The following is a 15,388-nucleotide window of genomic DNA, read 5'->3' as shown; positions in this document are numbered from 1 at the left end:
AATTTGAATGATCCTCTCCCAGTGGTCTTATAGCAGTGTGTATGAATATCTGACCCCTTAAATTTTCATTTAAATCCACTTCTCTGTGAAAAGAATCTTTAAGAGATGTTTCACGGACATTTAAGTGGGGCTTATAGGACTAATCCTGTAAGGTTTTTTTCACGGTTTTTTAATGGCCCTGGCCACTGAGGATTATCATTGGTTATACATAACGGTACACTGGGTCTATCTCCATGGGTAAACAAAGGACTTTCCTTAGGGTGTTTCAGTCCTAGTCCAGCTTGATATATTTAAAAATCCGTGAAAATTAAGTTAACTGTAAATTCAAGGGAAAATGGCTCTTTAATGAATTTTAAAGGGATGAAGATGTTCATAGTGTTTGTTTACCAGGAAATCCTGATCACTCTGGAGATGAACTTCGGCAGCACGCCACTTGTCCCCACGGTTCCCCGACAATGTCCAGATGAGCTTGCGCTGTGTGGGTGCTGTGGTGTTGGCCAGGAGTACGTTCAAAGCGTCCACGTGCTGGCCGTACATGTGGTACCAGAAGATGAGGCAGTGGGCGTGGCCATGGGTCTCGGTGATGGCCGGGGAGATAAGACGTGCTACATGGCCGACGTTGACGGGGGATGAGGTCTCTATGTACATGTAATTACCTACCAAACCAAAAGACATTGAGAAGTGAGTTTTTTAATAAGGGAATAATTTATAAATATGTGCTTGGCACGTTTTAACCAAGTATGTTTAAAGCCTGTTTGGGGCCTGGTCGCCGACCCAACAAACATTCAAGGGAAACCTACCCGAACCGACTCCAAACTGAATTGACCGAAAAAAACCTGAATATTTGGCTTGGGCAACTGTGTATGATTGTTGTGCCTGAATTTACCCGCGTCTTGTGCAAATCCACACCAGTAGAGAATCATACCGTGCGGTACGGTGATTAAGACTCATAACATTACATAACATTACCTGCTGGTGCGCCTACATGTTACAGACTGTGCATGATAGATTGCAAACCACATGCACAAACACGTACCGGGTTGACGTTGGTCATACAGGGCACAATGTCTCTGCAATAATATTGTTTCGGTTTTTGGGCTTTATTTTGGGTTTTTCACAAGATGGCTTAACCGACCCGACCGACCAGAAAATTCGCAAACACAAAACCAAAAAGGAACCGACCCAACAAAGAAATTTCAAACCACACAAGACTTTGTACAGTGATTTTCAATTTGTAATGGCATTTGTGAGAAGTAAAAATTGAGGAAATCAGCGGATTGGATCCGAGGAAAAGTTGCATGCCTGTCTGTTACTACATGTAGTGTTAAAATCTTTGTTATATATTCACACGCAAAAAAATATTCTAAAAAATATTTAGTTTCAGTTATTCTATCCTCACGTATCACCATAGTCCAATTTCATTGAGCTTCATGGCACAAAAATAATTGCTTTAAAGCGAAACTGGATGACCAACCAAAATGTCATATGATGTATATAGCTTACCATTGGTTCTCACCTTTCTGATGTTAAGCTCAAACATTTGTGAAGCATTATTTTTTGTTCAGCCGTTACATGAAATTGGACCTATAAAGTATCTAAGCAAGCATCTGTATCTCTGGTCCAGAGGACTAGGTCTTCATCTATTACAACTTTGCTGGGCACATGCTGACATTAAATGTCAGTCGTAGCTCTGAACACCCATTTCAGAAATGGCCTTATGTTTGGGCAAACCTACCTGTGCTATTGCCATAGGTGTGGTCGTTCTTCGGCCCCGTTCCATAGCTTGGAGTTGCTCCATTATGGACTACCCAGTCCATATCGTCTGTACGATCCTGGGTAAAGAAGCAAATGTGGAGCGTCTCAAAGTCACACGTCACCTCCTCTGCCATGACACAAACAAAGAAAAATTACTTATCATCTATTAACACATGCTTAGAAAATAAATGCACACTCTCTTCTGGAAGTTGGTGTCATTACCTACTCAGCTGATTGATACTTAACCAGTCAGTGTTCACTCGTGCTTAAATATAAGACTTACTATGTTCTACTCAAAACAATTAGGTCAGTCAAACAATATCATGAAAGATCTAATCATTATTTTGCAAGGAGGTGATTGTTCGGTTCTGTTACTTACCGGACGGACATCTTCCATCCAACAATTTGAGATCATCAACAGCGATACACCCATCATAGTCCCTGCCACGATTTGCCTCAAATGCAACCTGAAAATATATCATATGACAAGTGTGAAATGGCTCACATAGAGACATTAACTTAATGGCCAATTCTACATGTAGCTATGGCCAATTAATCGAAGGCAGCCATTATTGCATAAACAGACAAGCAAGATTTGCTCAAAATCTTGATTCAATAGTCATGGATGCTTGGACTACCACACAACTACAGCCAACTACAGTTAGAATGAGCCTTGCAGTGTTGGTTACATTGCTATAGTTACTGTGATAGCTGCAATATTATGCACAGCAGGGAGTCAAGATTGAGAGGTTATATTCAACTGTAGACTGACTCAGGGTGATTGCACAAGGTCATATTTAACAAATGTTGACTGCTGTGACGTGGAATATTATATCCAGAGGGGCACATGCATAGATGCAACACACTTCACAAAACAACCACTTGTCCTATGGAGGTTGTTGACCCAACTTTCTCTTTGGTGCTGTTACATTGACATCATATTGCAGTTGTGAGAGAATTTCACTCATACCTACATGCATGGGTGTCACCTGATTTGTCCTGGATCTCTTATCGGATAATTTTGATTTACTGGCAACCACAGTCTGACACTTCAGCTTGCTCACTACACATGCACACGGTATGTACATGTACATGGTGTGATCATGGTGTGAGATACCCACTATGCTTTACGATATGGAATTGGGTATGAGACAGTGGGAGAATACATTTTCACCCAATGTTTTGGCCTACCCGATAGTTGGCAAAGGTTGGGTAGATGTCTAGCAATCCTCGGTTCCAGTAGCCTCCCTGATCGCCGGTTCGGTTCCACGGTATATGGACTGGGGGCGGCATGCCGTCGCGCACCACGTACCCATTGAGCGTGCCCACCTGGTTGCCCCTCATGTAGTAGTAAAACTGAAGGCATTTCTGCTGGAAGGCAGGCTGAAAAAGAGCGGTGCGAAACTCACCCAATTCCTGTACCTTGCTTTGACTAGCGACTTGGGGGACGTACAGGTACAACCCTGTTGAGAAAATATCACCAAAAATAATCAATCAATCAAGCTCAAGGCCCAATACGGTACTTCAACCAATGTTATACTGTTCAAAGAGATCTATTTACAGTAATTAGTTTCCAATATGAAGAGGAATATTGTTTTAAGTTTGTGACAAAAGTGCATGTTTTCCTAGAAGCATTGCATCTATATTTTAGTAGTGGGGGAAACCGGAGATTTCAAAAAAAACATGATTATCCAAATTTTTTTCAAACCGAATAATGATTATCCGATTTCACTTGGAGTTCCCATTCCCAACAGAAAGCTATGTGTGAGGTGCCTCATATAATGCCCTCCCAATGACTCGGTATAGTTGGCAGGATAAGTTGAATGGGCAGGCTATTCCTATACCAATAAGACCACTAGCAAGTGAATGCAGTTACAATCACAGACCATGGAGCAAATTTAAGGATGTTCAGTTGTTTTCCTTAGCCTGTGTCACAAAAAATGGAAGGCTTAATTTTTGCATATGTTGGTTTCAAATATCCATTTTCCAAATTCGAAACCGAATAGTTAAATTCAAATAAAATTGTTTATAATCCAGATTTTAATCCCACAACTAACATACTTTATTTGTAGCATAAGTTACACGTTTAAATAACTGCATTTCAGTGTTAGGGTAAACCATCAACACTCATGTTGTGGCAGTCCATGACCATTTCTCAAAACATGACTTTTTCTCAGGCTCTGGCTAATGGCCCCAGCTTCATGATGTTGGGAACCTGCCATAAAGACTTGGGCTGCATTATTCTGTGTCCATTTCTGCAAATGGAACATCAGATAATATCGTCGGTCCACCATGAAGTGATGTATCCTGTGCCCAAATCAATAGATGATACATCACTTTGTGGTGCACCCGGCGATGAAATGTGTGAAGTTAACATTTGAAGTTTTATCATTTGTTCAAACATTTCAGGCCCAGTAAATGGTTCTGAGGCCAGAAATGAAGCCACAGCTTATAACTAAGCTGATGCTTGTCAAATGGCCAACCCTTCAATTGTGGTATAAACCATCTGGGCATGTGATTACTGCACGAGCATGAGGCCCTTTCAATGGAGAAACCGTTGTGCACGCTTATTGTATATGTACAAAGCAACTGCCTTAGCTGTGACAGATTATCTGAACAATAGCTAGCACAATGCTTTCGCCATTGAAGGGGGCCTTTGTGATAGAATTGTTAGCGTGCCAGGATTGGTCTAGATCTACCCACCAGCAGATGTGGATGTTGTGTGGTCGTACACAGGCGCCTCATCATTGGGTACATAGCCAGACTGCCTAAAGATCCAATCAAAGTCATTGCGATCGTTGGGCTTGGGCGTGCACACGCGGTCATTTGGGTCATCAAAGGTGCAATCATATGAGGCCAGGGGTGTGACGGGAGTAGTGGGTTGGGGTGCCGGAGTTGTTACATCGAGCGCTGAAAAATACAAAGTACAGTAACAGTCAGTCAGTAGATGAAGCTTTGCCCTCTCAAAGTGCTATGATTAGTGGTGTGGCCAGGAATCATTCAATGGGGAGTTACCAAAAACAAATTCCTTGAAATTTGAATTTCCTCGAGGGACGTGAAAATGTTTTCTTAAATTGTAGGCATATATTTTAGGTACGCATTTACCATTTTATTTCTACTAACAATGTTGAACTAAACATCCCAAAAATTACTATAAATTACATCCCCTTGCCACGTCATTAGCAATGATGTCTAAAAGGTACGCGTACAAATTCTTACAAGTGTGTATTGCCTGCAATCGGGGACCCATACACGATCGCCAAATTGGGGACCTTCGGGAATTGGGGACCCTATTGTCCTGTATTGTTCAACGTCCCCTACTGAATGCAGAAACAAACTCATTATGTGTCAATGAAGACTTATTCACCGGATAAAGAGAAACGAATGCATGATTACAATGACTGTCTTACCTCCAGCACACTCAGCCAGTGACAAGGTAATGTCATCTAAGGCAATATCACCACGCACACCCCAACTAATATTAGCTTCATATATTATCTGGGGAATAAAAACAAATCCAACTCATTATCTTAAGACTCTAGTTCTGGTACTAGTAGGGCCTATTGGGGCTGGATATAGGTCTCCACCCAGCCTGGGACCTTGGGTGCAGAAAAAAACTTGCAAACAAATTCTGGCTTACTTTACCGACTCTTTAGCTGACAAAATTCTCCAAAATTTTCATGAGGCAAAAACAAGATCCTCAGTATTTCACCAGCCAAGTTTGAGGTCTCAAATTTTAAAGGAACTTTTCTTCACGTTTCGCACCTGAGAGTGATGTCAAGTGATTTCAATTTGAAGCCTATACGTAGACTGGTACATGCCCAACTGTTTGAAAAGATTGACCATTCAGTGGTCTGGTGGCAGACCATGGAGAGTCCATGTAGAAATAGATTCTGTGTACAAGATGCTTTTCTTTTGGCACAGTTGATTGACGCAGTTCTGAAACTGTGTTGGACTGGTTGTTTCATGTGCCAGTCTATTTTCTTGTGTTGCATGTTTTCAATACCTTAAGTTTTGGGACTCGATCTATAGTCATGCACAGGTGGAGAGTCTCAAATGTTTTTGAATGAAGTCTCCACCTTTGGCCCACCTCACATGATGACAAACAAAACATCCTTCAACCAATAGCGTAATTCTTATATATGATTCATGTCCACACTTCCATCATCAGCCACCAGCACACCAGCAAAGTTAAGTTGACAATTTATTACTTTTTTTCAATATTAAGTAACTTTTGAAACCTCTCACAGTATTGCATAATTTTGCATTCTTTCTATTTGTGTCATCAGAATTTCAAAAACAACGCAGTTTATTTAGATCCATCATCCATCCCCACCCCGGCCCCTCTGCTGTCTTGTTCAAGTACCGCTCAAGTACCTTGGGAATTCTATCACACTGGATTCTCAAATTATTCCAGATTACCTGAATGCTAGTGATACTGCTATCAACAGCGATTTCAACCTGGGTATAGACCCAGTAATCTCCCACATTTCCAGTGGCGTTGTAAATGGAGGTCTCCACATTGCGTATCTTCTTGTACACGTGCATGCTCTCCAGCGCTGTGCCAAACATGTGGTAGTAGAACTCCAAGCAGAGTTTGGGCGTACCGGCCGGGACTGCTACAGACGGGCTGAAGACTCGGGCCGTGGGAGAACCAAAGCCGAAGGTACTTACATCGGTGTCCAGAAAATGTCCTGGATGAAAGAGTCAGATTAGCGACAAGTATCTGGTCAGAAACTACAGTCTTCACTTAACACAAAGACTGTGTCTGGATTTCTTATTAGAACCTAGGAGTTACATGTATAACAAATATGAGAAAGTCAAGAGACTGAATTTGGAAGTCACTCCAAAATCAAGCTTGTCGTTCTATTTCACAAGTAACAGCTGAGTTCCTTGCGCTATGTTTTTCTCTATGTTTTAAATTCAGATTTTGATGACTCCACTATTTACAACGTTACAACCCTAACCACGGGCATGGCTCTTCAAGTAATACTAGTCAGCTGCACCTTAGTCAGCTGCACCTTAGTCAGCTGCACCTGACCCAGCTGGCCGTGGTTCAACAGAAACAGCATAGAATCAAATCTGACAACAGGCCTAAGTTTTAATTTCGCCAACTCTGAGTTCCCAAGTGCAGATTCTGCTCACGCGGCCGGCCGAGGCCAGTTGCCGGTCTGCCCTCTGCACTGCCAATTACCGCGTTTTGTCACGTATAGGCCCATACCTCACACATTGGAAATATACTCCGCCGCAAACGCTGAGAGCCCCTTTAAAAAGTGTTGATCATTAATCTTACTGGCTATTAAAATTAATACAACTGGTTGTGTGGGTCACTGTAGGTTTACTATAATTGCAACCCAATGTAGGTGTCAGGCTTTCAAATGGTCTGTATACACTATATTCATATGAACAAAAGGTGTATATATAAACAAAAAGTGAAGTTTTCAAATACTGTCAAATAAATTAGAAGTATACAAGTTGGTTAAAACTATCATCAAATTACCGGTAGTTGTCATCACACAACTAGCGTCGATATAGGTGGACAGGTGTCCCGTTCACATAACTTTTTGTAAGTGCCTAGTGACTAGTAGATACCCCTAGAACTATGGCTGTTCCGCGTAGCGGAACCCAATAGACAGCATCACCAACGAATTTGTTAACTACTACGAAACGACTACTCCACCCGGGATGTTTGGGTGCATTACACGTGAGTACGTCAAGAAGTACCACACAGAGTTTAAGGGAAAACTGTGCAGTGGTTTTCTGGCAATAGACTACATTTTGATGTATGTTTTTGTACATAGTCAGATGGTAGTCCTTTTGTAGTAGTCAACAAATCCGTTGGTGATGCTGTCTATGGGGCTCCGCTACGCGGAGCAGCCATAGTTTGGGTTTGTGTAGTTTAGGACACCTCTTTCTGTTACGTTCTTAAAGTATTTTAATTGTTCTAAAATGACTTTTGCAGCCTTCAGCAATCTTCTTTACTAGCTCTGACCAGCCCAGTTTTCATAATGTTCAGCAGTTCTTTGGTTACAAATGCAACTTCTTTATCTGAGTGATGTTCTTGTCCTAACCGTGTGCATCATCGCATTCGTAGTCCAGCGAAGCCACATTGCACTGAAGCCTGCACTGTACTGAATAATACTGGTCAATTTCCGTGTGTGTTTTACCTCGTAATTGCGCTCCAAACTGAAAACCCTACCCTCTCTTCACCAAATTAATTCTTCCATTTACATCGCCAGCTATTTTACTTTTGGGCGAGTCCAGAATTTAAAGAGTGGATTTTCACTCCCTTATATACGAAAACGATTGTGTAGTTTACTTTAGGACCCCCTTCCTAGTATACAATGTAACCAAGTTATAACTTGGTCAGTTGGTTACATTGTAGACAAGGAAGGGGTCCTAAAGTAAACTACACAATCTCTCATAGTACTAAGGGTAGGTCCAGACAGGGCTCTGGAGTGCTCTGAAACATGCAAAGCTAAATCAGGCCCACTTTACTCACACTTTAACCAGCAAATTTCGCCAACAATTCCACTGGGGCAAAGAAAAGTGTCCTCAGTATAGACCGCTTGCAGATGTGTTCAATGATCGACGCGCGAAGGCGCGCGACGCCATGTTGTGGGACAGGCGTATATCTATCCATGCACATTTTGTCCCATAACATGGCGTCGTGCACCTTCGCGCGTCAATTATCGATCGCGTCTGCAAGCGGTCTATTTCACCAACCAAGTTTGCAGACTCAATTCAATTTTTAAAGGAGACTTTTCTTCAATTTTTTTGCACATTGAGAGGGAAGTCAAGTGATTTCAAAATGGGGCTAAATACTAGACTGGTACATGTCCAACCATGGCAACTATTTGAAAAGACTGACCTCTTCACTCAGTGTCAATAGTCTGGTGGCTTGACTATGGAGAAATGTGTAGTAAATTGAAACCAGTTCCCGGTTCATGCCACATGTTTCTTAAATTCAGTTGGCATGGTTGATTGATGCAGTACTGAAGCTGTGTTGGACTGGTTGTTTCAGGTGCCAGTCTATTTTCTTGTTTTGCATGTTTTCAATACCTTAAGTATTGGGACTCTCATTACCTTAAGATTTGGGACTCTCATACACAGTATTGAGAGTCTCAAATTTCCTAGCCTTTCACCAAGGCCATCGTGGCTTAACTTGCCCGCATTCAAGCGACTGGAGATGGAGACCACACATGCGAGTGGCGAAGCCACGAGGGCTTTTTCTAACTTGTCGAGAAATTCTTATGTTTTTCTTTATAATCTCGATTTTGCTACCCCAAAAGGGTAGCAAAGTTCCAACCAATCATCAGCCTTTTCGTGCGTGCGTGGCTACTACCCGGACGCTTCGCGTCGACATGCCCGGATGCTTGCACAAAATTTATAAACAAAACAAGCGAGTCTAGTTTTCCACAATATCGTGACCGCATAATTGTTCTTACATTATTTTATTTTAACTTTACTTATAAAAGTATTTCAAGAAATTATTTGAGTGTATGAACTTATTTTTCATCTGAACTCACAGTTAGGCCTATTTGCTCTTACGTTTTCCTTACTCACCCTTCTTTTAAAAATGGAAGCGACTAGGCAAAATCCGCGTTGTGATTGGTTGACCTTCAGCACTATTCTTATTTGCATAAAAACTATGAATAATTCAACAAAATCAAGTTGGGAAAGGCCTCGTGGCTTTGCCACTCGTGCGTGCTGACTTAATCTTTGCTTCTGTCGCTTCGGGTCTTCGCAACTCCGCCGCTCTAGCCACGATGGGCGAAAGGCTACAAATTTTCGGACTAGGGTAGGTCATGTAGGTGTTGTGCCCATTCTTGAAAATCACGCATTCTCGAGAATGGGCATGCACATTCTCGAGAATGGGCGCGCATTCTTAAGAATGAGCGCCCATTCTTAAGAACGAGCACGCGTTCTTAAGAATGAGCGCTCATTCTTAAGATTGGGTGGGAATATCACGTGCACAATTTATGAATTTTGCCCAATCTTAACAAACATTGCACGACATAATTATGTTAAATGAATTGTATAGCGGTTAAAAGGGAAACAATTCATATAAAGAGGAAAGAAAATGTTCTATGCTTCTGTACTCGTATAACTACGATAATTTGAATCAAATTAAACCTGTTATTATTGCTTTTTTCTGCCCACTATGGGAAGTTTTGTAATAACGGAGGACTGGGAACTAGTCTGGGAAGTGCTTTGTTTAGGCTAGACAAGTTACAAGTCCCTGTATCATATGCGTGCCACGAAAAAAAAAACGATGTCCAGAAGCTGCCAAAATTGCTCTTTTGACTAGATAGAATCCAGCTCTGCGACGTTATGGTGGGATGTGAACAATAAATTGGTGGCAATTTAAATGGGAAATAGCATTAGCACTATGGGATGTCGCAGTATTCATTCTAATTCTTCACATTCTTCATTCTTACGTCCCCCCCCCCCCCCCCCCCCCCCCCCCCGCTTTTATTATCCCAAAAATCAGAATTCTTTGCACTAGTATTATTATGTCTCTTATTTTTTCCCGGTCCCCCCCCCCCCATATCAATACGCCTTTACTTATCATATCCACTCTACTTTTCAGCGCCTTGCGTTGCCACAGTATAATTATTGAGAATCAGTGAACGAGGATTCAGCTAGACTTGCCAAGCGCAGCCGGTGCTCGGCATCGACAAGACCGTTATCTTGTCGCGCATTCTCAAGAATGTGCGCTCAATCTGGAAGAGTTATTTTTTGCCAAGATTGAGCAAGGATCCAGCATGTCCAGTTGCACATTCTCAAGAATGCGCATGCCCATTCTCGAGAATGCGTGATTTTCAAGAATGGGCACAACATAGGTGTAGTAGACTAGTCCCATACCCCCATTCATTCCCATGATGCAGTGCGAATGTCAAAAAGATTATTCTACACACAGACAGAGACAGACAGTATATGAGTACTTTTTTGTTTCTAGTTAAAATACAAAACTAGTAAAAAGTGGCCAATTTGTTTTTGTTTGCGATATAGCTCAATCAAATAAAAACACATTATTTTTACGGGGTTAAGTGTGTCCTCATATTCCTGAATCTATAAATAATATAAAAACATAAAAACAGACATCAACTGAACGACACGTAGCGACGAAAAGAATTTCGAAATAAAAACTCAACTCACTTTGTGGAGGCTGCCATTTTAATGAGTTGTATCTACCGCCCTCAATTGTCTCATTTGACGGTATGTGGTGCAAAAGTAACCACAGGGTAGCTGACCAGTAAATAAACTTCCATAGACCCCAATGGTAAATGCTCCCACTTCAAAAATTCGGGAAAAATACTCACAACTCTCCAAGGTGTTCGAGACACGCATCAAATTAAAGCTTATTTCATCATCTTTCATTTTCTTTTCAATTTTCGGGGGGTCAACTGATGACTTTTAGGAGAAATTTCCATCTGAAGATGATCACCCCTGAAAATAGTCCTGAAGCCCATCGCCATTTTGAAAAACGATGCCTACACTCCATTGCAAAATAGAGCGCTTTTAGGGTCCAAATTACATCAAATTTACACAGAACTGCAAGCTCCCAGTCCTGTGCACGGCTTCCACCCATATTTTTTACAAACCCTCAAGTTCATGGCCCACAGCATGCCCAAATACCGAAGATTTTGAGGGCATGCAAATCGTGATTTGGCCGGCGCAGGCAATTTCGGACCGATTTACTGGTCTGCACCCACAGACACCAGTGCTAAATGCCCATAATCTAAAATTCTTTTAAAAAATACTCAGAACTCTCACAGGTATAAAAGCTGCATAGAAAAATGATGATAAACATGTCATCTTTCATTTTCATTTCATATTTTGGTGGGTTGACCATTGACTTTTCGAGAAATTTTCACCCAAAGAAGATCACCCCTATTAATTCCCAAAGCGGAAAATTAACCATCTTGAAAAATTATCCCTATATTATGGCAAAATCATAAGCGCCACTTTCAAAATTGGCCAGAGGTTCATTGCCATATTTTACCCATAATTACCCAATTTTATGGCTCTCGAATATAGAATATTTTGAGGGTACAACTTTAATTCTCGGCGGAGGGATTTAGGCCTATTTACCAGTGTGCAGCCATACCACTTCCGCTTAGGCATATTATCCGTACTTTGCAGACATAATGCATTTCATGCAGAAACACAAATGGCGGATTTTGATTGGAACATAAATGCGGTCAGTTTCTTTTTCAATTTTCCCAACTACTAAAATGTATTCAATAACACTGAAAACGGAGAGAAATGAAGTACAATCAGTTTTATGCGCCGTTTTAAGCTTTAGGGGTCCACTCTTAATTAAGCCTATAGGTCCGACGCCTCATAATAAGTCCAACAAAACTGTGGCATCCCCAACCAAATAAAGGCGCACAAGTCCGACGCCTCACCCATAATTATGGCCATAAGTCCGACGCCTCATATTAAGTCCGACAACCATGGCCTTAATGTACAAACATTGCGTAAAATGTCAGAATGTTAGCGCCTTTGGCGATTCCACATTTCACCAGAACCCCCCCCCCCCTCCCCATTTACGCCCGCAGCAATGATCAACCCTGTTTATTATTGCTAAAAACTGCGCGCTGGCGGACTATACGGCCAGAGTTATACAGTGATGCACGTCGTCGGACTACCGGAGGCGCACGTCGGACTATTATGAGGCGTCGGACCTATGACGGTGGAATAAATAAATGCCTCATAAGTCCGACGCCCATCCGAAATTTCGTCGGACTTATGATGCGGCCCTATTGTCCTCCCCTCCCGCTTGTCGAATACCGGGCAATGTTTGATTTTGCATCTTCATCTCCCACCCCCCACTCGCCGGCACAGATTTACTACGCCACAGATTGCATGTGCTCCCGCGCTAACCCAAACATCAATTATTGCATGCACATCTATATGTGATGCAAGCGAAAACCAATCAATTCAAGTGAAACACTATTTGAAAGGAGCCAAGAATTTTGACGGATGATCGTTAATATTTTTAATGATCCAGATTAAATACGCATGTAGTTCTGTTTAGGAGTTTACACTGTATCTGCAAACATCCTACGTGTTAGCAGTTCATCAGTGATGTTTTAGAACATAAGCACAACATTGAAAACTTGGTCCATGGTCAATTTGACTTCTCTTGGAAAATTACTCATAACCCGTCAAAAATTATCAGATTTGGACGTTTGATGTCTCATTTTAAATGCTAAAGGTGGAAATTGGAAAAACGGAAAGACGTAGGTCTATCTTTCAAATTGCACCTATATTATAATTGGTTACGCATTCTACGTCTGGCATTCCGTTGTTTGCATTTTTTTGATACACACCTTGTGCTGTAAGCAAGCAAATAAAGAAATTGATTTCTTTTCTCATCAAAGTGTTGAATTTCGATCCCAAAAGGTAAAACAATGGGGCTTTGCACGCCCCGCGGCGCCCCCCAAACAAATCTTGCTCCATTGCAATACCTGTGACGTTGCCGTAGGTGTGGTCAAATCGAGGGGCGGAATCTGTGACGCCTGCGTTGGCACCAGTAGACCGCTTGAAGTCAGCATCGTCGGTGTCCACGTTATAGAAGCCACACAGTGGGTCTCCCGCGTCCTCAAAATCACAGTTGATGATTTGGGCTGTTGTATCTTGAACAAAAAAGAAAAGAAACAAAACACATCATTTGAAATTAAAGGGGTCTCACATCGGGTATGTAGCTTATATGCGGAAGTATATTTGTGCACCTACTTAAGCGGCACATGGAGTCGAGTCGCAAGTCACCAACAAGACAGCCACTAAGTAAGTTGGCAACTACTAGATGAAACTTGGTTGAATTTTCAAGTCATGTTAGCTTATTTCCGATGCTAGTTCCGCAATTTTTGCCGTTTAAATAAAGAATGATGTTGAACTGGAAACATTAGAAAGGTCTTTAACTGGGCTTAACAATAATATTGAACTAAAATAAACGGAACTAATCTGTTACCATGAATAAATGTCTTTAATTTGAGCAGATTCGAATGTTCACGGGAAATCTCAAGTTGGGAATAATGAAGTTTATTTCGTGTCGGCATTTTACATACAGCAACACTCGGGCTTGGCTTCTAATTCGAAAGAGAAACACCACATTTTAGACTTAGTAACAGTTTTAAAATGGTGATTTCATCGTGGCATTCAGATATATGTTCTTCTTTCTTTCTTTTTTGTTGGGGGGGGGCATTTTTGCCGCCAAAAGATGTGGCAATGAGGGGATAATTAAGTTTGCGAAACTTATGTTATGCACATCAATAAAATAAATAATACCTGACTGCTTCCAGGAGTAAGAGTCCCGGAATCGACTTTTAAGCAGAAATGGAGCTGGCAGTAAATCAGTCACCAGACCGGGTGCGTGGCCAGGAAAGTTTGCCAAGAAGTTGATTTACAATTAGGGCCATAGGGGTGACTGTTGCTAGGACATGCCCCTTGCAAGGACCATTTAATGCACATCCCTAGTTGGAAACATTCCATATATTTACGGTTTCTGCTTTTGCAGATATACCGGTAGTTTATTATTTTTCAATGTGTGTGACATTGTGTTAGGAAGAAAACCATAACTAGTGCACAGGTACACAAATATTGTTTGGTTAGCAAACTTGGTGCACGAGGAGTGACAGATTAATGGTTATAATTTAATGCTCCAATATGGTTCCAATATGGTTCGGGGTCGTGCTAAAGAGTAAAGTTCCTAGATTTACTCTCAAATGCCTTAGAATGCAGGAAAAAGCATCGTACTTCTCATTTTCTCAATTTGCCAAGCCGCCCAGGCCCCAGTAGTATATAGGCGTGCTTCAGTGAAAATAAAAACAATGGAGGAAAACGGTTTAACTTTTGCATAAAGGCGTAAATTTTCGCCCATTTAGGTTTTGATAAACAAACTCTTTACTTAAAATTTGTGAATAAAAATAACACAGCTTTTTAAATCAAACTTCAAACAAATCGGAAATCTTTGAATAGACTCCGCCCTGACAAACATCCAAAATATATGCCTATATCTTTTTAAAACTAAATTTGTCTCTTTCGAAAAAGTTTAGTGGTGAACTTTCTTAATCTTTGAAAATTACGTCAAAATAAAGATTACTTACAAGAAAATAACAGCGTTGTTGAAAGAAACAAGAGCAGAAGGCAGTAACGCGGCTCCATGGTTATTCCGCCGAGGTCCGACTTGCTATATGGCACAGCAAAGCACACACGCTAACACACCCCTATACCAGGCCACTTTTTTATTGAAACCTAAGAGCAATTCACGAGACACTTGTAACATGGGGAGATGTCCCACGCAGAATCGAGTGGCACGCCTTACCGCTATCTCGAAAAAAACTCAAGTTTTACAGCACTTGACGGTTCCCTTATTCGTTTCCAAATGTATGACGACCCTTGAGTCGAGTCAGGTACACACGGATGCCAGGAGGCCAGGTGGTACGTAAAAAACCTCGCCCCTCAATAAACACGGATCATATTTATTGAGTGTTTACAAGAGTTTAAGTTATTCAAGTGGGGGCCATGAATATTTTGGGGATATGATGATATTTGGCAGGTTATAACCCTTACCCCTCAGAGGGGGAGGTTGTTTCAAGGAACACGACCCCCGCTGTTGGGG

General features: G+C 41.5%; 1 protein-coding gene across 3 annotated transcripts in view; it reads right to left on the bottom strand.

Annotated features, from left to right (window-relative positions):
- Positions 1-15,204, bottom strand: part of LOC119742081 (MAM and LDL-receptor class A domain-containing protein 1-like) — a 31,151-nt gene extending 15,947 nt beyond the window's left edge. For 2 of the 3 annotated variants that reach the window (XR_005272809.1, XM_038218102.1), the window contains exons 1-9: positions 14,874-15,204; positions 13,236-13,403; positions 6,178-6,449; positions 5,166-5,253; positions 4,459-4,665; positions 2,947-3,218; positions 2,135-2,222; positions 1,736-1,882; positions 388-656 (exon numbers count right to left, since the gene is read on the bottom strand). Coding sequence is in view for 2 of the 3 variants with exons in the window: in XM_038218102.1 (XP_038074030.1) it covers positions 388-656; positions 1,736-1,882; positions 2,135-2,222; positions 2,947-3,218; positions 4,459-4,665; positions 5,166-5,253; positions 6,178-6,449; positions 13,236-13,403; positions 14,874-14,931 (1,569 nt within the window). In the remaining variant the exon portion in view is untranslated. Of the gene's footprint in view, positions 1-387; positions 657-1,735; positions 1,883-2,134; positions 2,223-2,946; positions 3,219-4,458; positions 4,666-5,165; positions 5,254-6,177; positions 6,450-10,800; positions 10,820-13,235; positions 13,404-14,873 lie in introns of those variants that run through there. The other variant, XM_038218103.1, reaches the window with a different exon arrangement.
- Positions 15,205-15,388: the final 184 nt, after the last annotated feature.

This window comes from Patiria miniata, unplaced genomic scaffold (assembly GCF_015706575.1).
Source record: "Patiria miniata isolate m_02_andy unplaced genomic scaffold, ASM1570657v1 HiC_scaffold_5, whole genome shotgun sequence".
Lineage (NCBI taxonomy): Eukaryota > Metazoa > Echinodermata > Asteroidea > Valvatida > Asterinidae > Patiria > Patiria miniata.
This window is presented reverse-complemented; position numbering and strand designations above follow the sequence as displayed.